Here is a 21159-nt window from a genome sequence, read left to right on the forward strand (position 1 = left end):
TGGCACTCTTTATTCCTTTGTAGAGATCTAAGTTTCTGTCTGGTGTTAGTTTTCTTTAGCATGAAGAAGTTTTTAAAACATTTCTTATAGTAACAGTCTCCTGGCAGTGCACTCTCTCAACTTTTTGAAAACGTCTTTATTTCACTGTCATTTAAAAATATGCTTTTGCTAGGTATATCTTTCTAAGTTTGCAGTTTTTTCCCTTCAGCAGTGCAAAGATGCTATTCCTTTGTCTTCTGGCTTGCTTTGTTGTTGATGGGAAGTCTACGATCGTTCTTACCTACGTTCTTCTATGTCAAATGGGTCTTTTGTTCTTTCACTATTTTTAAGATCCTGTCTTTATTACTATTTTTCAGGAATTAGATTATTATGTCCCTTGGAGTGGTTTTCTTTGTGTTATCCTGCTTAAAGTTTATTGAACTTTTTGGATCTGTGAATTTATAGTTTTTATTAAATTTGGAAATATTTCAGCCATTTTTTCCCTAAAATATTTTTTCGGTCATCTACCCTCCATCCTCTCTTTTTGGGTCTTTACTTACCCATATGGCTGACTGCTTGATATTTTTACTGAGACTCTGTTAATTTTTTAGTCTTTTTCTGATGGTGTGCTTCATTTTGGATTATTCTTATTATTCTTATTATTCAGGAGTTCATTCTGTCACCTAGGCAGAAGTGCAGTAGTGGCATCACAGCTCATTGTAGCCTCAACTTCCTGGGTTCAAGTGATCCTTCCACCTCAGCCTCCTGAGTAGCTGGGACCAGAGGACACACCACTATACTCAGCTAATTTACACTTTTTTTTTTTTTTTTGGTAGACGTGGTGTCCCACTATGTTGCCCAGGCTGGCCTCAAACTTCTGGGCTAAAGTGATCCTCCTGCCTTGGCCTCCCAAAATGCTGGGATTAGAGGCGTGAGCCACTGTGCCTGGCTCATTTTGGATTACTTTTGTTGTTATGTCTTAAAGTCACGAATCTTTTCTTTTATAGTGTCTAATCTACTGTTAATCTAACCCAGTGAATTTTCCATTTCAGACACTGGATTTTTCATCTCTAGAAGTTTCACTGGCATCATTAAAATATGTCCTCTTCTATATGTTTTACTTTTCTCTGTTTTTATGCTTTCTTTTGTATGTTTGAATATGATTATAATAGCTATTTTAGCATCCTTGTTATTTCTGTTTCATAGTTGTTTCAATGGATTGATTTTTCAACTGATTCTGGGATATATTATCATTTTTTTGGCATGTCTAGTATTTTTTATTGAATAATGAACATCATTTGTGAATAATTGTGGATTATACACTGTTAAGTAGTTACGTTTGTTTTATTCATTTAGAGAGTGTTAGGCTTCGTTCTGGTAAGCAGCACTTGCAGTTCAGTTTCATCCTTTTGAGGCTTACTTTTAAGTCTTCTTCCAGCAGGACTGGAGTACCCCTAGAGAAGAGACTACTCTAGATCTGCCCTAATAAGACACATAAATAAGTCTCAAAAGGCTATTCTGGGGTCTCTATTGTGTGTCCAAGTACTCTCTGCTCTGGCTGACTGGAATATGAATCTTTCCCAGCACTGACTAATCTCTGGGAACCCACTATACCTTGGATGCTCTTTGTTCAACCTGGTAAAATTTCACCCCAGGTATGCAGATCTTAGTATTCAGTAAAGACTCAAGGGGATCTCCGTGCAGATTTCTGGAGCTCTCCTTCTGTGTAGCTGCCTCTTCTCTCCAAATCATGGCACCACAACTTTCAGAGACCTCAGTCTCCTGGAAATAAGATATCTGAATCCTCAGCTCATTAAGATTATCATGCTCTTCTTAGTTCTCTCCCTGCTCATGGTCTGGAATATGCCTTCATGAAAAAAACTAGGGAGGTTGCAGGGCTCACCTCATGTGTTGTCCTTCTATTGATAGCAGTCTACATTGCTTGTCATATAATGTCTGAAAACAGAGATTTCATATATTCTGTTCAGCTTTCTAGGGGTTTAAAGTGGAAAGGTAAATTTAACTCCTGTTAAACTATCACCAGTAGAAGCAGAAATTCCTTTAATTCTCCTCTATATCCTTTTTTTTTCCTCCAATGTGTTTGTTGAAGAAATCAGACTGTTTTTCCTATAGTGTCCTCTTATCTGGATTTTGCTGGTTGCATTCTGGTGTTGTCACTTAAGATGTTCCTTAGTTTCTTGTATTCTCTGGACCTTGGCACCAGGATTAAGGCTTGAGTAGATTCAGCTTCAACTCTTATTTCTTGGCAAAAATACTTCATAGGTAATATTGTATTCTTCCACCAGAAAACACTTACTGTCTGGTTGTTGCTTCTTTTGTGATGTTAGCAACAATCAATGATCTTTGCTTAGATCCTTTATTTCTTTAGGGGAGGCAAAATGGTGACAAAAATTCAACAAAAATTCAGTCATCCCTTAATTCATTTATTAGCTGAAAAACTTTTATAAACAGAAATTTCCACTCATCAAATATTTGATTACCTGGAAATACAGTAAGAAAATAAAGGCTTCTTTTCATTTATGTACTAGTTTTCAAAATGAAGAGTTGGCTGGGTGCAGTGGCTCATGCCTGTAATCTCAGCACTTTGGGACACCGAGGTAGGTGGGTGGATCACTTGAAGTCAGGAGATCGAGACCAGCCTGGCCAACATGGTGAAACCCCGTTTCTACTAAAAATACAAAAGTTATCTAGGTGTGGTGTGGCACGCCTGTAGTCCCAGCTACTCAGGAGGCTGAGGCAGGAGAATTGCTTGCAGTGAGCCGAGATCACACCACTGCACTCCAGCCTGGGTGATTGAGCAAGACTCCATCTCAAAAAAAAAAAAAAAAAAAAAAAAAGAAAGAGAAAAGAAGAGTTTGTTCTCCAGCATCCTTTGAAGGGGACCAATTTTCTAGCATCATTTCACGTGCCTGGATTTAAACAATTTTTTTTTTTTTTTTTTTTTTTGAGACAGAGTCTTGCTCTGTCACCCAGGCTGGAGTGCAGTGGCTGGATCTCAGCTCACTGCAAGTTCCGCCTCCTGGGTTTACTCCATTCTCGTGCCTCAGCCTCCCAAGTAGCTGGGACTACAGGTACCTGCCACCTCGCCCGGCTAGTTTTTTGTATTTTTTAGTAGAGATGGGTTTTCACCGTGTTAGCCACGATAGTCTCGATCTCCTGACCTCGTGATCTGCCCGTCTCGGCCTCCCAAAGTGCGGGGATTACAAGCTTGAGCCACCGCGCCCGGCCTAAACAATTTTTATTTATTTCCATTTCTCCTGCAGTTATTCTTGTCAACCTGCACATTGTCTTAACTCTGGCCAGTGGAAGCCTCTTCAGGATGGCTTCTGAGCCCTTTTGCCATCATCCTAGTAGTGTTTTGATAGTTCTCTTGCTTCCAGTTATGACAGGATGTTTCCATCTCATCTTGCGCATTTTCTCTCCAGATCTGAAACTGACCATTTTCCAAATTAGCCATTGGTTCATCCTCAGTGCAATTCATCAATCAATTTGTTTTTAAGCAAAATGAATTTTCCTATATTTTTAGGAGTGGGATGTGGTGGGCTAGGACAAGCTGTCTAGCCTGTAGGTCTAGGTGTAGAGGTCTCTCTCGTTTTCTCAAAGTGGTAAAAATACAGCCTCGGCTCCCTCTTCCACTTTTATCTGAACCTTGTCTTTCCCTTACTTGGTGCCTCTGGCTTGCTCGATTTAGATTTTTCTTTCAGCATTCCTCTCAGAGACGGACTTTGTCTTAGGAGGGAGCTTTGGTCCCCTAGTTTAAAGAAGGCTCGTAGAGCCTGGATTGCTCTAGCTCCTTCAGACCTTGCAGAGTCCCTTCCTTCTCTGGGTCTCCGTTTCCTTCCCTCTAAAGCAAGAGGAAAGGCTGGGAGACGTAAAGTCCCTTGCAGCTCTGGCAGGGTGTCACTCCGATTCTGCTCCATAGGCTTGATGTCTGAGGTCCCTTCTGTAACCTGACGGCTAAATCACACCACCCTATGGTTCACTGAGGCTGTTTCCCTGCAGGGATCTCAGTGTGGACGCTGGCTTGAGTCCTGCTCAGTTCCAGGTGCGGCCCATCCCTCAGCACTATCAGCATTACCTAGCGACTCCTCGAATGCACCACTTTCCCAGAAACTCCTCCTCCACGCAGATGGTAAGTGAAAGAAAATGGACTCCCTTGTGCCTATTGAGTGCCAGTGGTGGTCTGAGGCCTGCACTCCCCTGTGCCCCTGCTCCTACATGACCCGGCTCCCCTGTGTATCAATCCCCTATCCCCTGACTCCCCTGTGCCCTGGCCCCCTTGTATCCTGGCTCCCCTGTGCCCCAGCTTCCATATGACCCAGCTCCGCTGTATATTAAGCCCCTATACCCTGACTCTTCGGTACCCTGACCCCCTTATATCCTGGCTGCCCTGCAGTCCGGATTCCATATGACCTGGCTTCCCTGTGTATCAATCCCCTATGCCCTGACTCCCTTGTGCCCTGGCCCCCTCATATCCTGGCTCCCCTGTGCCCCAGCTCCTACATGACCTGGCTCCCCTGTGTATCAACCCCTATGCCCCGACTCCCCTGTGCCCTGTCCTCCTTATATCCCGGCTTCCACATGACCCAGCTCACCTGTGTATCAACTCCCCATGCCCTGACTCCCTTGTGCCCTGGCCTTCTTGTATCTTGGCTCCCTGGCAGACCAACAGCTCCCTTCTCTTCCCAGCTCCTATTCGCACTCTGGCTTGATGGGGAATGAAAGGGGACCTATTAGACCAGAAACTGCTTCTGCTGAGGGGAGCAGGAGTGGGTACTGGAGGAGTGGAAAGGGGCAGCATGGCAAGGTGTGGTCTGTGGGTAAAAGGCTCAGGGCTAAGATCAGGCAGAGTAGACCTCGCACCTCATATGGCCTCATTTAGTTTCCTGTGGTCAGTACCTCCCTGGGCTTTGGCTTTACTAATCTGTGAAATGGAAATGAAGATGCCTGTCTCACCCATCTCACAGGGTTGGTGTGAGGATCAAAAGAGATCCCAGCAGGAGCTCTTGGGCCTAGCCTGCAGATCCAGTTCTGCCTTTTTCAGAGGGCAGGCCTTCTTGTGGCTGCAGAGTGCTGAATCATGGGTCAGGCTGGGCTTGGGGGCCTTTGGGTTCCTGACATTGCAAGCTGCATGGAATTAAAATGAAGATATTCCATGAAAGCTGCAAAAGCTTGATTGAAAATCTTATTTCCAGGCAGCTTCACTTTGCTGCCCTAAAGCATAATTCCACCTTCCAACCCTTCTCTCTGTCACTAACCACTCAGTTCCTCACAGTCTGCTTTTTGTATAATAAGGAGCTTGCATGAGTAATTTTTGGAGTCTTTGTAAGCTCTGAGGGTCCATGCTTTGTGTATGAAGCGCCATCTCTTAAGAATAAAGAAGCAAACATTTATTGAGCACTTACTACATGCCAGGCACTGTTGTAAGCACTTCATATAAATTATCCCATTAATCCTCTCAAAAACTCCCACAAAAGAGTATCATCCTGATTTTAAAGATTGGAAAACTGAGGAAGAGAGAGGCTAAGTAACTGACCCTGGGACATACAGTGAGAAAGTGGAGGAGCTGTGATGGAAACTCCTCTCTGACTCATAGCCAGGGTAAGGGAGAGGTGAGTGAGGCAGGCCATGCAAGAACAGAGTCAGACTCTCTTTATTTAAAATACTGACATTTTGCTCAGCATGGAGGTTTTTTGCATTTATTTGACTTTAAAAAACATTACATTGAAATATTATTGATCTTGATTACTGAGGCTTTTGGTGGTCCTTTTAATTTTGTGCCCCCACCTTGGTGCCGACACTAACCCAAGTCTTTAACCATCAAACTGCTCTTGGAGGCAGTGCAGAGTAGGGGTGATATGGTTTGGCTCTGTATCCCCGCCCAAATCTCACCTTGAATTGTAATAATCCCCACATGTCAAGGGCAGGACCAGGTGGAGATAATTGAATCGTGTGGGGGCAGTTTCCTACATGCTTTTCTCATGATAGTGAGTGAGCTCTCATGAGATCTGACGGTTTTGTAAGAGACCTCCCCATTCGCTTGGCACTCATTCTGTCTCCTGCTGCCCTGTGAAGAGGTGCTTTCCACCAAGACTGTAGATTTCCTGAGGCCCTCCAACCATGTGGAACTGTGAGTCAATTAAACCTCCTTTCTTTGTAAATTACTCATTCTTGGGTATTTCTTCATAGTAGCGTGAGAATGAACTAAAACAAAAGGTGAAGGGAATGGACTCTGCCACCCAGCTGCCTGGGTTTGAAATCCTGGTTCTGTCCCTTGGTTGCATAACTTGAGCCAATTACATAATCTATTGTACCTCATTTACCCCATCAATAAAATGGGGATAGTAATAGCACCCACATTATAGATTAGGTGAGATAATTCAATTAGTCATGTAAAGTGCTTAGAACAGTGCCTGCCATGAAGGTTAGTTGTCACTTTATTAATTCTGTTATTAATTCTGGGGCTTGTCCAGGCAAAGCTTGGTTCTTGGTGAGAGAAAAGGGACGTAAGAGCGGGAAAGACAATACTTCTGCCCACAGCATATCAGGGTGTACTGAGTGGGTTACAGGCAGAGAAGTTGCATGCTGGACTTATGGAGAAACCTTGAATCCTTGCTCTATCCAAGGCATTTTCTCCCCAACAGGTCGTCCATGAAATCCGAAACTACCCTTATCCTCAGCTTCACTTCCTTGCTCTCCAGGGACTAAATCCCAGCAGACACACCTCTGCCGTACGGGAGAGCTATGAGGTATGTTGCTCTGTCTGGTACCAACTGGGCTGGTGGAGATGCCATTATTGTTTATCATCCCTTTTCCCTCCCCACCTCTGCCTGTGAGTAGGATATGGTTGTCAGGAAGCTTCAGGGTTAAGAGTAAGAGAGAGAAGAAGGGAGAGCCAGTAGAGATATTGCAGTCTTTCAGCATCAGATGAGTTCTTCCTGATAGCTATGTGAATGCTTCCTGCTCATGTCTTCCAGCTCCCCAATCCATATCATGTGTGCATGTGGGCATTTATACATGCTGAGCACACATGTGCACATTTTTCTCTTTCCAGGAGCTGCTGCAGCTCGAGGACAGGTTGGGTAATGTGACTCGGGGAGCTGTACAGAACACCATTGAGAGGTTCACCTTCCCCCACAAGTATAAGAAGGTGGGTCTGCCAGCAGGCCAGCCTGCATAGTCAGGGAATGGGGCAGGGGGGTTGTCTAATTGACTCTGATCTGGTTGTTCACAGAGGGGTGCAGTCCAGAATCTAGAAACCTTTGCTCTGGTTAGATGTTCTAAGGCTGTGAAAACTTCCCAGGGTCATGTTACTTTTTTGTGCCAGGTGTGGCCAGGAGGGAAGATGGGAGGCCTCTCAGTAAAGGAAGAGAGCTGGGTATGCACGTGTGCATGTGGACTTGCCATTGGGTATATTACACATGTATACATTTATAGGTGTCAGGCACATAAATACTTGTCTCTAAATGAGATGGGCCAAGGGGATACCTGCACAGAAGGCTAATATTTGTCTTAGAAAATAATTCCATGTCCAATCTCACATGTGAACAAATGAGAAACCAATGCTTCCAAGCAGAGGTTTTCAAATCTGACTGAGTGTCAGAATCACCTGGGGAGCTTTTAAAGCCACAGAGTCACAGGTTTTATCCTAAGTCCATAGAGGTAGAATCTCCAGGGTTAAGAACTAGGAATCTAGGACAAAATTAGAGCTCAGAAACCTGAGTTTAAATTTTTTTAAATTAAAATCAATGAAAAATTTTGGAAGCAACCAAGATGTCCTTCAATAGGTGAAAGATAGATAAACATACAGTGGCACATCCAGATAATGGAATATTATTCTGCAATAAAAAGAAATAAGGACTGGGCACAGTGACTCACACCTGTAATCTCAGTGCTTTGGAAGGCTAAAGATGAAGGATCACTTCAAGCCAGGAATTCAAGACCAACCTGAGCAAAATAGTGAGACTTCATCTCTACGAAAATTTTAAAAAGTTAGCTGGGCTGGTGGTATGAACTTGTAGTCCTAGTTACTTGGGAGGCTGAGGCAAGAGAATTACTTGAGCCTAGGAGTTCAAGGCTGCAGTGAGCTATGATTGCACCACTGCATTCTAGCCTGGACAACAGAGCAAGACCCTGTATCAAAAAAAGAAAGAAAAAGTATAAGCTATTGAGCCATGAAAAGACATGTTGGAACCAGAAATGCACTGAGGAATTATTAAGTAAAAGAAGTTAAGCCAGCCAGGCACGGTGGCTCAAGCCTGTAATCCCAGCACTTTGGGAGGCTGAGACGGGTGGATCACGAGGTCAGGAGATCGAGACCATCCTGGCTAACATGGTGACACACCATCTCTACTAAAAATTACAAAATCTAGCCGGGTGAGGTGGCGGGCACCTGTAGTCCTAGCTACTCGGGAGGCTGAGGCAGGAGAATGGCGGGAACCCGGGAGGTGGAGCTTGCAGTGAGCTGAGATCCGGCCACTGCACTCCAGCCTGGGTGACAGAGCGAGACTCCGTCTCAAAAAAAAAAAAAAAAAAAAAAAAAAAGAAGTTAGCCCAAAAAGGCTGTGTACTGTATGTTTCCAAATATATAACATTCTAGAAAAGGCAAAACTATGGAGACAATGAAAAGATCAGTGGTTGCTAGTGGGGAGGGAGAGAGGAATGAATGGGTGGAGCATAGGGGAGTCTCAGGGCAGTGAAAGTATTTGGTATCATATTCTAACAGTGGATACATGACGTTATGCATTTGTCAAAACTGATAGGATGGTACAACACAGAGCAAACCCTAATGTAAACTAATGAACCTCAGTTAATAGTCTGTTGATACTGGTTCATCGATCATAACAAGGGTGCCACACTAATGCAAGATGTTAATAATAGAAACTGTGTGTGTTGGGAGTATAGGGTATATGGGAAAACACTGTACTTTTTGCTTATTATTATTATTATTATTATTATTATTATTTTGAGACAGAGTCTTGCTCTGTTGCCCAGGCTGAAGCGCAGTGGCATGATCTTGACTCACTGCAACCTCTGCCTCCTGGGTTCAAGCAGTTCTCTCACATCAGCCTCCCAAGTAGCTGGGATTACAAGCATGTGCCACCACACCCGGCTAATTTTATATTTTCAGTAGAGACGCGGTTTCACCGTGTTGCCCAGGCTGGTCTTGAACTCCTAACCTTAAGTGATCTACCTGCCTTGGCCTCCAAAAGTGTTGAGATTACAGGCATGAGCCACCATGCCCAGCCTGTTTTTGCTTAATTTTATGTAAACTAGAACTGCTCTACAAAATAACATTTATTACAAAAATAAATAAATAAATAAATAAATATTAATACATTTTTAAAACATTCATCCTTCCCAGGGGAAATTAAAAGCTTGACAAACGTTAAGAATCTTAGAGCAGGACTGTCCTCATCATGGTCAAGCCAGAGACCATCTTGAGACCCTAGGGTGCATTGGTCGAGAGCACTCTTAGAGTCAGAGCCAATTTTGACTCTCCATTCTACCCGTTATAGCTCCGTGACTTTGGACAACTTGCTTGGCTTTTCTGGCCCCTCTCTGTCCACTTCCCCCTTTAAAAATGTGAAATGGGAATGATCTCATTAGTAGCTACCATACGGGGTGCTGTGGGGATTCAATGGGATGATGCACCTGAACAGCTTGGCACAGTGCCTCGTACCTACTAAGTGCTCAGGAATGGTAAGCTGCTGCTACCTTGATGCTTTCTCCTAGGCCTTCCCCTAGCCCATGTGCTAGTGGTGTCAATGTCAAAGACCATGAATCAGTATAGGCAGCTCCTCTCAAGGCATTGGATTTATTCATAAATGATTTTGACTGCAGTTATTGAGTACCTACAATGTATCAGACCTTGGCTAGTGTGCTAATAGAGGAAATGGCAGCATTTCAGTAAATAAGGATGTCATCTACATGGGGAAAATGATCATTCTCTGGAGAGAGAGAGAGAGTTTTAAGCTATTGGAGAAGAACATAGAAGGAAATGAGTGGTGTATTTGAGTCCAGGAGCAGCACCTGTGTCCCGGACCAGGGGGTTTTTACTCCTACCAAGGATGCACACCTCACCTGCTGTCACTTCAACAGGCACAAGGAAATTGTGAAGAGAACCAATGCTAAGAATGAAAAGGGGAAATGGACTGAATCAAGTAGATAAAGGGCTCAGGTAAAAAGGAGAATGAAAAGAAGGGAATAAAAATATTATTAAAAAGAAAAAAATGAATTAAAAATAAGAAATGACAAAAGTTAGGAACCAAATAAAATGTGGGAAAAAACCCTTAAAAATTATACACAAGTGAAAAAGATAATAAAGAAGAAAAAACACCTTAAAAATTTAAATTGAGAGTGTAATTATATATAATAAAAATATACTTTAAAATAATGATGTAAGAATAAAAATATAGAAAATACCGAGTCAAAATAGAAAAATATGCAAAGAATAAGAACTAGAAAGAGATATGAAAGCAACACATAAAATTAACATCAATAACATCATAGTTAAAAGGGGGCTGGGAGCACTGGCTCATGCACTTTGGGAGGCTGCGGCAGGAGGATAGATTGAGCCCAGGAGTTTGAGACCATCCTGGACATCACAGAGAGATTTTGTCTCTACATAAAAAAGAAAAATTAGCAGTCATGGTGGTGTGCACCTGTAGTCTCAACCACTAAGGAGACTGAGGTGGGAGGATTGCTTGAGCCTGGGAGGTCAAGCCTGCAGTGAGCCGTGATTACACCATTGCACTCCAGCCTCGGCAAGAGTGCAAGGCTGTCTCAAAAAAAAAAAAAAAGTTAAAGAGAAGGTTAATGAAATGAGAAGATATATAGATTAGACAGCAAAACAGGGTAATATTAAGCTAAAATTACTAACTATAAAAGGAAAATCATGAATAATGATGGCAAAAAATAATAGAAAGTAGACAAATAGGTGACTCTTACCGATACATTTTATTGGACCTCCCTTTTCTAGCAGGGCCAGCTAAATGAAGGCCACTCTTCCAGCAAACGCAGCTGGACTCTTAAGCAGGCAGATCATCATGACTCTATTCATACTCAAAAGCCATGACAATTACATGGAACTATGAGTGTAATTCTGATTTTCTGGATTCTAGATAAGGGAAAACTTATTACAGAAGCCTAGCAGGGTTTGCAGTGGAGTATATAGGGCACAGTGAGGCAGAAAGCAGAATAAATAGATTTTCTTGTGTGTTCCAGTGAGGTTACAGTATTCCCCAGACTAAATCAGACTCAGGATCTCCAGAGTTTAGGACCAGGCGCCAGAGAAGGGAGACTTGGCATCTGGGCCTTGCCCCGCAGTCATTCTCTGGGTAGTCTTCATCTTGTGACTCTTCAGATTTTTCTCTTTGCAAAATGACCTTGAAGTCAGCCTGTCTCTGGAGAGGGACAGAATGGGTAATTTTCCTCTTGTGGTTATTGTTAGACTGTTTCATGGCACAGTGGGAAGATGTGAACATGAAAAGTGGGCTGATTTCACTCACTGATTAGATTTCTTCTTCCCAAAATATTTACAAAGTACTAATACGCTTTGTAAGTGACCAAGTATGGGGCTTAAAGAAGGGTAAGCCATGAGTCCATGCCATCTGAACTTGAGACTTTACATAATGGTAAACTACATAATGATTCTACATATGGCTTCTGCATAATGGTAAACTATTTTCAAATAATTAGCATAAAATTAAAAACAGTACAAGGGAAGTCAACAAGTATAAACAGTGTTTCATGATTGCTTTACGATAGTGCCTATCTTAAGTGAACTTGATAAATCCCACAATATAAATAGTTTATAAAAATGGCTACAGTTTGTAAGAGTTGATGTCTTCATGTAGTTATCAGTGAATAAATGAGTCAACAGTAGTTGACTGAAAGAATAAATGAAGCCTGCTGGGCCTGAAAGTGGAGGGAGAAACCTGAAGGCAGGAATGTAGGTTGTAAAGGGTGTTGAGGGGGAGTGGATGGTGTGAAGGGACCAGAAAAGGGAAACTGTGCACAGTTATAGCTTTGCAAAGGATCGATTCGTTAGGAACCCAATTTCTTTCTAAGCTCTGTATCCCTTGAAAGTGCCTGGGACAGCAAAAATGATGTCCACTTGACCTCTTCCTACTCCCCTTGCTGCAGAAGAGTAGGTGGGAAGGAGTTCTGGGTATTACTTAAGAACTTTGGCCGGGCGCAGTGGCTCACGCCTGTAATTCCAGCACTTTGGGAGACCGAGGCAGGCAGATCACAAGGTCAGGAGATTGAGACCATCCTGGCTAACATGGTGAAACCCCGTCTCTACTAAAAATACAAAAAAGTTAGCTGGGCGTGGTGGCGGGTGCTTGTAGTCCCAGCTACTCGGGAGGCTGAGGCAGGAGAATGGCGTGAACCCAGGAGGCGGAGCTTGCAGTGAGCCGAGATTGCGCCACTGCACTCCAACCTGGGCAACAGAGCGAGACTCCGTCTCAAAAAAAGAAAAAAAAAAAGAAAGAACTTTATGGCCAGGCACGGTGGCTCACACCTGTAATCCCAGCACTTTGGGAGGCCAAGGCAGGCAGATCACCTGAGCTCAGGAATTCAAGACCTGACCAACATGGTGAAACCCTGTCTCTACAAAAATACAAAAATTAGCCAGGCATGATGGCAGGTGCCTGTAATCCCAGCTACTTGGGAGGCTGAGGTGGGAGAATCGCTTGAACCCAGGAGGTGGAAGTTGCAGTGAGCCAAGATCATGCTATTGCACTCCAGCCTGGGCAACACAGCAAGAATCCATTTCAAAAACAAAAACAAACTTTAAAAAACCTGGCTCCCAGGGGAAGAGCAGCCTGTGAGTGAAAGCCAACAGCCACCAGGTGAGTCTGCCCAGGTAATGAATACTCCTCTCTCTGCTTCTCATAGCGAAGACCCCAGGATGGCAAGGGCAAGAAGGATGAGGGGGAGGAGTCAGACACAGATGAGAAATGCACAATTTGTCTGTCTATGCTGGAAGATGGAGAAGATGTGAGGTAGGAGACCGCCATTTTGATTCCCTCTCCCCTCTCTTATAGGTATTGGTGACCAATCACTGCGCCGTGTGTCTGGGAGTTGGGGTGTTGTTTGCTTGTGCACGTGTGTGCCAAGTGTGCTATAATGTGCTTCATGGTTGCCCTGGGAAGGTAGGGTATTAAATGTTCTAGATGTGTGATGACCGGGTATGGACGCGAGGATGAAAAGTGTAAGAGAACAGTGTGGTGTTCTGTCTGAATGGGTCTAAGACAAAATTGTGGCTTGGTTTCAGGCTCATCTGAAAGCGCTTCCTGGTGGAGGCTTCACGGTTTCCCATCTCAGCCATAGCCTCCCTCCATAGCCGGGCAGTTCCCAGGGGTCCTAGATGTGTGTCTCCTGGTCTGCTCAGTGTCCCTCAGCTCCTGCAGGGCCCATGACTCTCCCTCCTCTCTTCCAGACGCCTACCCTGTATGCATCTCTTTCACCAACTGTGCGTGGACCAGTGGCTGGCCATGAGCAAGAAATGCCCCATCTGCCGAGTGGACATTGAGACACAACTGGGAGCCGACAGCTGAGGGAGGAATTAGCCAGTGGACACCCCATTTCCTTCACCAGGTCCCCCCACGGCCATAGCCCTTGCAGCCAAACTTTGCCTTCTGAGCCATTTGACATAGAGGAAAAGCCTGCAAGCACATTTTGTGGAAAGAGGAGTTGGTGGTATCGGTGTCGAGGGAGAGGAGGGGGTGGGGGAGGACCCACCTCTCCGGAATGGCGACTGTCCCCATCCGCCTGGCTGAGCAGGAGAGAGGGAGCTGGCCGTGCCCAGCGCAAGGGCGGGAAGGAGGGGCCCAGGCTGCGGAGAACCCAGGTGGGATCCTGAAGGCACTAGCTGACAGACGGGCCCCTCAATCCTGTCCTCTGAAGGATTGTATATATACCTCTCGACCATGTAGGAACCATGTAGGGGTCTCTAGCTATTTCTGTGGATGGCAGCCAGAGCATGTTAGCTTAAGAAAAATGTTGTGTGTGGTGCTCTAGTCATCTTGTGGTGGACATGTCGCTATTACCGAATTCGCACCAAATATTTCTCATTGAGTTTCTTGTTTTGGTGCCTGACTAAACCAACGACAGCCCCAATCTTCCCGTCTTTATGAGAGAAAAGGAAAAAGGAATCAAAGGTAGAAGAAAAAAAGCCAAATTCTGTTTACGGTGAAAAAGGATTTTGTTTTTCACCCAATTTGGGAGGCGGGAGGGGGGTTCTCGTTTCGTTTTTGTTTTTGTTTTTACCTTGGCTTTTGTTTTTCTCATGTTTACAGTGCACGGAGTGTGGAAGGGGGTCTGGGAGAGGGAGAGCTGAAAAAGGAGCTGATGGGGTCTTATTCCGGCCTCTGAGGGTTCAGCCGAGGTGAGGGAAGGACAGCAGAGCTCCAGTAGGTGAAGGGAGAGTTCATCTAGGCAGGGCTTCCCAGGCCCAGGGCTCAACTGCATGACCCCAGTTATAACCCCCACCCAGTTCCACACTAAACCAGGGAGGGCTCAGCCCTCAGCTACAGCTTCTCGCTGTGTTCCTGGGAGCGGAGAGGCCCATGCTCACTCCAGCTCCTTCCTTTAGGTTGTGCTCTTGCCTGTCACAAAGAGGCAACATAGCCACTGCCTCCCTATGCAAAAAATTAACCAGATGATGCAGATAAGACAGCATAGGTGATGGCCGCTTGGTCTTGGCCACAGTGCTCTCAGCCAGCACTCAGGGCTGAGGTCAATACCGCGGACCTTGGGGAGGAAGCTGAGCATCCCCTGGGATGTCTCCAGTACTGATACAGTCCCTCAGAGATGGCCCTGACTCTGAGGCCACATCAGCTGGGTTTGGGAGGCCCCTCAGCTTGGTTTGGGAGGCCCCGTGTCCCTGGTCTCTGGCTCCTTCTCCGACTCTTTGATAATCTTGGGCAAGTCCCTTTCTTTCTCTGTGCCTCAGTTTCCTTCTCCTTTGAGTGGGGAGAGATAACAGTGCAAACCCATTTCTGGTCCTGCTACCTCACCTAGATGTTGTGAGGATTCGTATTCTCTGTCCGGTGTGTTCTATGCTCTCTTCTGAGAACCTCGTGGGGTGTCGGGATGGGGGTACTGGGAGACACTGACCTGATACAGTGTGTCTTTCTGCACCACCTCACAATTTTCCTGAACCCCAAAGGGAGCAGAGAGATAAGAGGACAGAAGAATGGAGATGGGAAAATCCACCAAATTCCAATCCAAACCCAACTTTCTTTCTCCCTATGTGGATGACACCAGATTAGCTGGAATTCTGCCACCTTCCTTTGTGCCCCACCCCGGACCATTCCCCCATTTGCACTGCTCTCTAAGTCTCCCCCTCACCTCCATCCCTAACCCAATCTCAATGCCCTCATATCAGTAAGACCGGGGTGAGGGGGACAGGATACTTGTCACGTATTTGAAGAAATTCCATACAGTGAAGGAAATTTGAGTCTGTATTGCTGCTACAAGGGTAAAACCAGTACCAATGGGTAAAAGTAACAGGCGGGCAGATCTTAGCTTGAGGAAGAGCTTCTTGCACTATAGGTTCATGTGGGAATGGCTGCTCTGGCCACCTGCAGGCAGAGAGTGGGGGAAGTGGCTCCTGGTAGGAGATTTCTCCCAGCACTAATATCTTGGTGTTCTATAAAATCTTTATTGAGTGCCTACCGGTGCAGGCGCTGGGAGAGACAATAGCTTTGAGGAGCTCGCAATCTAGCTGAGGAGACGAGACACATCCAATGCTGCCAAAATGATGAATAACCTGATTCAGTGTTAGCAGCAATGAGCATCACAGTGTCCAACTCAGTAGCTCCAGTGCATGAAAATGTCTCCAAGGCTGAAGGCTGGAGATCCCACCAGTGGGGAAAGTACATCTGAGTCAGGATTTTGGTGGAAAGCTAGTTACTGATAGCCACAGGAAGTTGAGAATTCTGCCCCATTCTCTCCAATGGCTGGGTGAAAACCAAGAATTCATCGGAAGATGGCTTTGGCCTGGAGGTAGCTAGGGTGGTCTAGGAAGGTCATTCCTCTCTTAATCTCAGTCTTTCATTCTTTCTGCTGAGACTGGCCTGAAAGGCTGGCAAGTGGGAGGGAGTCAATGGAGAGGCCAGGATAGAACTAGAGCTGGTGTACCAGGTTCCAGTCTGGGCTCTTCACTGACAAAGTGGGCAACACTAGAAACTTCCCTTTGTCTCTCTGGGCCTCAGTTTCCTCAGTTACAACCTAAGGAGGTTGGATTGGATGCTTGCTAATTTTCTTCTGACATTCACACTTTGTGATCCTCCCTAACATCAACACATCTTCTTCAAGGTGGCAGAGCTGTGTGCCCACTCAACTGTTGAAAAGGACTTTCTTTGGGCACACACTCTGTTTCAGACTGGGCTGGGGGCAAACATACTGAGTGAGACAGTGGGCCCTGGTCCCCTCCCCCTCCCAATTTGCTGCCCCAGGCTAATATTAGGGACTGGGGAGGGGACCACCAGAAGTAAGAGGGAAGCTGCTTACTTTGGGGTTAAACCCTGAAGCCCCCCCTCCTTCCCATCTCTGGGGACCTTGTCCACTGCAGGTGGGGACAGGAGGTGATGGGGCACTCAGAACCCTGCAGCTCCCACTTCTTTAGCCCAGCAGCTGTTTGGGGGAGAAGAGAGGGCTGGGGTCTGTGCTTCTGCTCCTGGCACTGGTCAGGGAGTCTGGGAAGAGTGGAGAAGAGGCAGGGTCAGGCCTCAGCATCTCACATCCACCACCTCCAGGAGGGGAGACCACTGGTAAGTCCTCCTCCTGCTCAACTCAAGGGACTCAGACCCTTTCTTGACTGAGACGCATGAGTGCCTTCTGGGGTGAGAGCAGCCCCAGGGTTTAAGTTGGGCGTCCTAGCCGCTGCTGCAGCTGTGCCGCCGCGGGTCCACCGAGGATGCCAATCAATCAACCCAACACCACAAGCCTGGCTGGGTGCAAGCAGAGGGTGAGCAGGGGCTGCCCCTCCACCTGGCCAGGACCCCCTTCGGCCCCCTGTCGCCCTTGGCCACCACCTGTGGCAGGACTCAAGCTCCTCTTCTGCAAATGTTCCCAGCCTCCGTGCAAGTATTCTTAACTCTTTACGCCTAATGAACAAGCACAGTTTTTTCAATGGTGAAGAAAAAACACCAGACTTTTTTTCTTTTTTTCCTAAAGAAATCCCCTAAGCCCCCCGCCTGCCGGTGGGACACTCCCTGCGTGGGGCTGTAGCAACGTCTGTCAGGCCCCCTTGTGTTTCATCTCCTGCGCGCGTAGAGCAAATGCTAGAGCGATTTCAGCTGATAGAAAAACAAAAATGAAAAAAAAAATACAAAAAACAAAAAACATGGCACGTTGCTAGTTTACAGGGTTTTGTGAGTTTAAATGCCTTATATTTAACAATCATAATTTATGACTAACTTGTAGATATCGTGGGTTCTTATTTAATTATTTTTATAGTTGTTTTGCATTTTTAATTATAATTTATTTATTTAGAAAGGATACTAATTTTTTTTATTACTCCTATTACCTCATTTTGGCGTTGTTTCTGGGAGTGGAATGCTTTGCATGCATTGGTACGATGACAAACAACTACGAATACAAAAAAAATTTAAATAAAATTCTGCAAACTTTATTTCGTCCAAACTATCAGGGTGTGTGATTGCAAGCTGTCCTACCGTGGTGCTGGCCTCTTTGGATACATTCCATACGAAATGCAAACCTTTGATTCTGTATGCTGTGATCTAGTGAAAAACTCCAATATAGTGACTGTATTTAGCACATATATAAATATAATTTGCACTTGTCAGCAGACTGGGGTAATCCTTTCACTTGCTATCCTTGGCACCCCCCTCTCCCCACAACCCCACCTCTCCAGCATGAACCTGCCTTTCCTACTCCCTCGCTCCTCCCACAACCTCAGCCCACCCAGCCGCTATCCTCTGAGGAAAGTCTTGGGGCACTAGGGGTCACTGTCTCCACCTGGCCTCCAACTCCAGAATTGGAGTCCTCCAGACATGACAAGAGGAATATCAGAGAGCCAAAAAGCCTGATTTCTTAGAATGAGCCCTGGACTGGGGAGCTGAGAGGCTCAGGTTTTCAGATCTGCTCCGTGATAGACATCCCAGTGACCCTGAGCAAGTCCCTTGGCCCCTGAGTCTCAGTTTTCTGGGTGGGGTGAGTGAGGAGAACTGGGAGATCTTTAGGGTCCCTCGGTTTCAAGTAGAATATGACACAGATCCCGTGGGAAACCACTGTGCTGTGCTGTCTCACCTTCTCAGGAGAGAAGAAAGAGAGAGAAAAGGCAGGGCGTGGTGGCTCACACCTGTAATCCCAGTGATTTGTGAGGCTGAGGTGGGCAGATCACTTGAGGTCAGGAGATTGAGACCAGCCTGGCCAACATGGTGAAACCCTGTCTCTACTAAAAAGGCAAAAATTAGCTGGGTGTGGTGGTGGGCGCCTGTAATCCCAGCTACTCGGGAGGCTAAGGTAGGACACTCCAGCCCGGGTGATAAGAGTGAAACTCGGTCTCAGAAAAAAAAAAAAAAAAAAAAAAAAAAAAAAAAAAAAACAAGAGGGAAAGAGGGAGAAAGGATTGTGAGGAGAAAAGGAGAGGAAGTAAGAGAAGAATAGAGAGAGTGAGCTGAGAATTTATCTGAGCTTGCTCAGAGTTGATTTCTGGGAGGGTTTCTGTCCTGTTATATGTGGCATCCTATGGGTGACAGGGAGGTGAGTTAGGTGAACACACATGGGACATGCCCTTTCACAAGGCTTGGGCAGTCATTTGGAGAGTGAGCTGAAATCCATGTCTTGTTAGAGATAGGGATGGGGCAGGCAGAAAGGAGCCCCAAACTATGGGTTTGGGACTGGCACCCCCATCCTATCATCTCCCAGAGCCTTCATTGTTGAGATGCTTCCCATGGAAAACAGATTGGGACATAGATTTTGGAATCAAAGTCTCTGCTCCCAGCATTTCCTCTGTCCGTCTCCCTCTGCCTTTGCTCCCTGGGGGCTGTGGGCAGGAGGAGCTTCTATGGAGGACTGGGAGTGGGCCTCCAGTCCCCCTGCCCCTGTAGAGGAATAATGGGGGAGGAAATGGAGAAGCCACCGTCAAGGCTGGCACAGCTGTGAGCCTGATGCCTCTGAGCCAAAAGGAGAGAGAGGGAGTTCATGCCCCTGAGAGTAGCCCTCTGAGTCAGCTGGGACCTGGCCTGTCTGCTTTTCTCCTGCCTCTTCTCCCTCCCCTCCTTCCCAGCTTATCCTCCTTCTTGCCTCTTTACATCACTGCCTTTACCTGGTGGGGATGAGGCCCCATGGGAAAGGTGCTGATGTGGAGGGAGGAAGTGGAGACCGAGATTCGCCATACTGCCCAGCGAGGCTGTGTGAGCACCGGGCTGTGTATGGTCCCCAAAGCCTCAACTCTGCCCCAGCTGAGCGATGGATGCCCCCCTGGGCTTCCTGCCTAGCTTCCCCTTTTGCCTCCAGCCTGGAGCCTTGCTTTCCCTGGAGACAGCTCATGGAGTCCCCCACCACACTGGAGGGAGCATGACCACCACACTGCTGGGCCTGGCAGACACCACGTCCTTGGCAGGGCTCCTGGACGGGCATGCCTTATGCTGCTCTGCAGGGTCAGAGAGGAAAGGGGCCCTTTGCCCTGGCTGGCCTGTGCCCTCACCTTTGAGCCTCTGCCCCCACTCCACCCCTGGCCTCGGATGCGGCTCATTTCTCAGCCATGGAGCCAGCCGCACCAGCCCTTGAGGGGGTAATTTGGTTGCCCCTGGTAAGTGAAAGGATTATCCTCAGTGTTGATTGTCCTTTTTTGTAATCCTCCTGCTGTTCTGTTCTGTTGTGCTGTGCAACATTTTGCTACATAGACTATTTTATAGCAGAAAGCTAGAAGAATATTTATTATGAATATTAAAGCAATAGTGCATCAATGAAAAGGCGGAGACATTAGGAATTGTGTAAATGCTTAGATTCACTTTTGGTGGATTTTTTGTACTTTATTTATAACTAATAAAAATGAACTGCATTGCTAACTACACCTTACTCGTGCTGGGTGTTTATTTTGGTGCCTACCCAGGGCATGTCAGAGGAAGCCTCTCCAGGCCTCCGTCTTTGTCCAAGATAGGAGACACTATCAGTTATCTATCTAGCTCTCACCAACTTGCCTCGTTCTCTCTCCTTTTTCTCTTATTTTCCTCTTCTCTTTCTACCCTTCTTTCACCCTCTTCTTCCCCCCTCCCACTCCTTCTTTTCTCTTATCTATTTCTTTCTTTTACCTCTTTGTCTCTTAAAGAATCTGTTCTATGACTGTGGACCAACCATCTAATTGACCTATTTCCTTTAGGTATGAATTATAAAGGGGATTTTTTTTTTTTCTTGAGTGTAGTGGCACAATTAAGGCTCACTGCAGCCTCAACCTCCTGGACCCAAGCCATCCTTTCACCTCAGCCTTCCAAGTAGCTGGGACCACAGGTGTGTGTGCCATGATGCCTGGTTAATTTTTTATTTTTTTATTTTTTGTAGCAATAGGGTTTTGTTATATTGCCCAGGCTGGTCTCGATCTCCTGAGCTCAAGTTATCCTCCCAGCTTAATCCCAAAGTGCTAGGATTACAGGTGTGAGCCACCATGCCTGGTCAAAAGTTCCCATTTTTTATCAATCTTCAGATGAGTGTTTGAACTGGAGGGCTACTTGGATTCTCTATAAAAGAGAAGGAACTTGATTTTCAACGGGTGGTTGGTTTTCTATTCCCTTATAAGAGCCCATGCTCACATGCTCTTTGCATTGTCTAGAGTCTGCCCTCCAAAAAGTGTGGGGTCAGTAAATGAAAAACTGCAAACAGAACCCACATTAATGAACTTTGAAAAAAAAGTAATATATTTTATTTTGTAGGGCAGTTTTACGTTTACAGAAAAATGAGCATAAAATACAAAGATTTCCATCTATCCTGTCATCTCCACACCAGTTTATCCCATTATTAACATCTTGCATTGATGTGGAGCATTTGTTACAACTGATGGACCAATATTGATGCATTAAGTAAAGGCCATAGTTTACATAAGGTTAATGAATGTTTAGATTCTTAGTTTTTGTTCAAGTGAGATGAACCTAAGTCTGTAGTTTTCCATACCTTTCTCTCTGT

The 21159-nt window shown here is 45.7% G+C and overlaps 1 protein-coding gene across 2 annotated transcripts in view; it reads left to right on the forward strand.

The window, feature by feature from the left end:
- Positions 1 to 17647, forward strand: part of RNF165 (ring finger protein 165) — a 293800-nt gene extending 276153 nt beyond the window's left edge. For both annotated transcript variants that reach the window (XM_030925830.1, XM_010386821.2), the window contains 5 exons: positions 4003 to 4132; positions 6645 to 6749; positions 7055 to 7150; positions 12904 to 13010; positions 13448 to 17647. In XM_030925830.1, coding sequence (XP_030781690.1) covers positions 4003 to 4132; positions 6645 to 6749; positions 7055 to 7150; positions 12904 to 13010; positions 13448 to 13565 — 556 coding nt within the window. In that variant the 3' untranslated portion in view covers positions 13566 to 17647. The remainder of the gene's footprint in view (positions 1 to 4002; positions 4133 to 6644; positions 6750 to 7054; positions 7151 to 12903; positions 13011 to 13447) is intronic.
- The last annotated feature ends 3512 nt before the right edge of the window (positions 17648 to 21159 follow it).

Source organism: Rhinopithecus roxellana, chromosome 21, assembly GCF_007565055.1.
Source record: "Rhinopithecus roxellana isolate Shanxi Qingling chromosome 21, ASM756505v1, whole genome shotgun sequence".
NCBI classification, from domain to species: Eukaryota; Metazoa; Chordata; class Mammalia; order Primates; family Cercopithecidae; genus Rhinopithecus; species Rhinopithecus roxellana.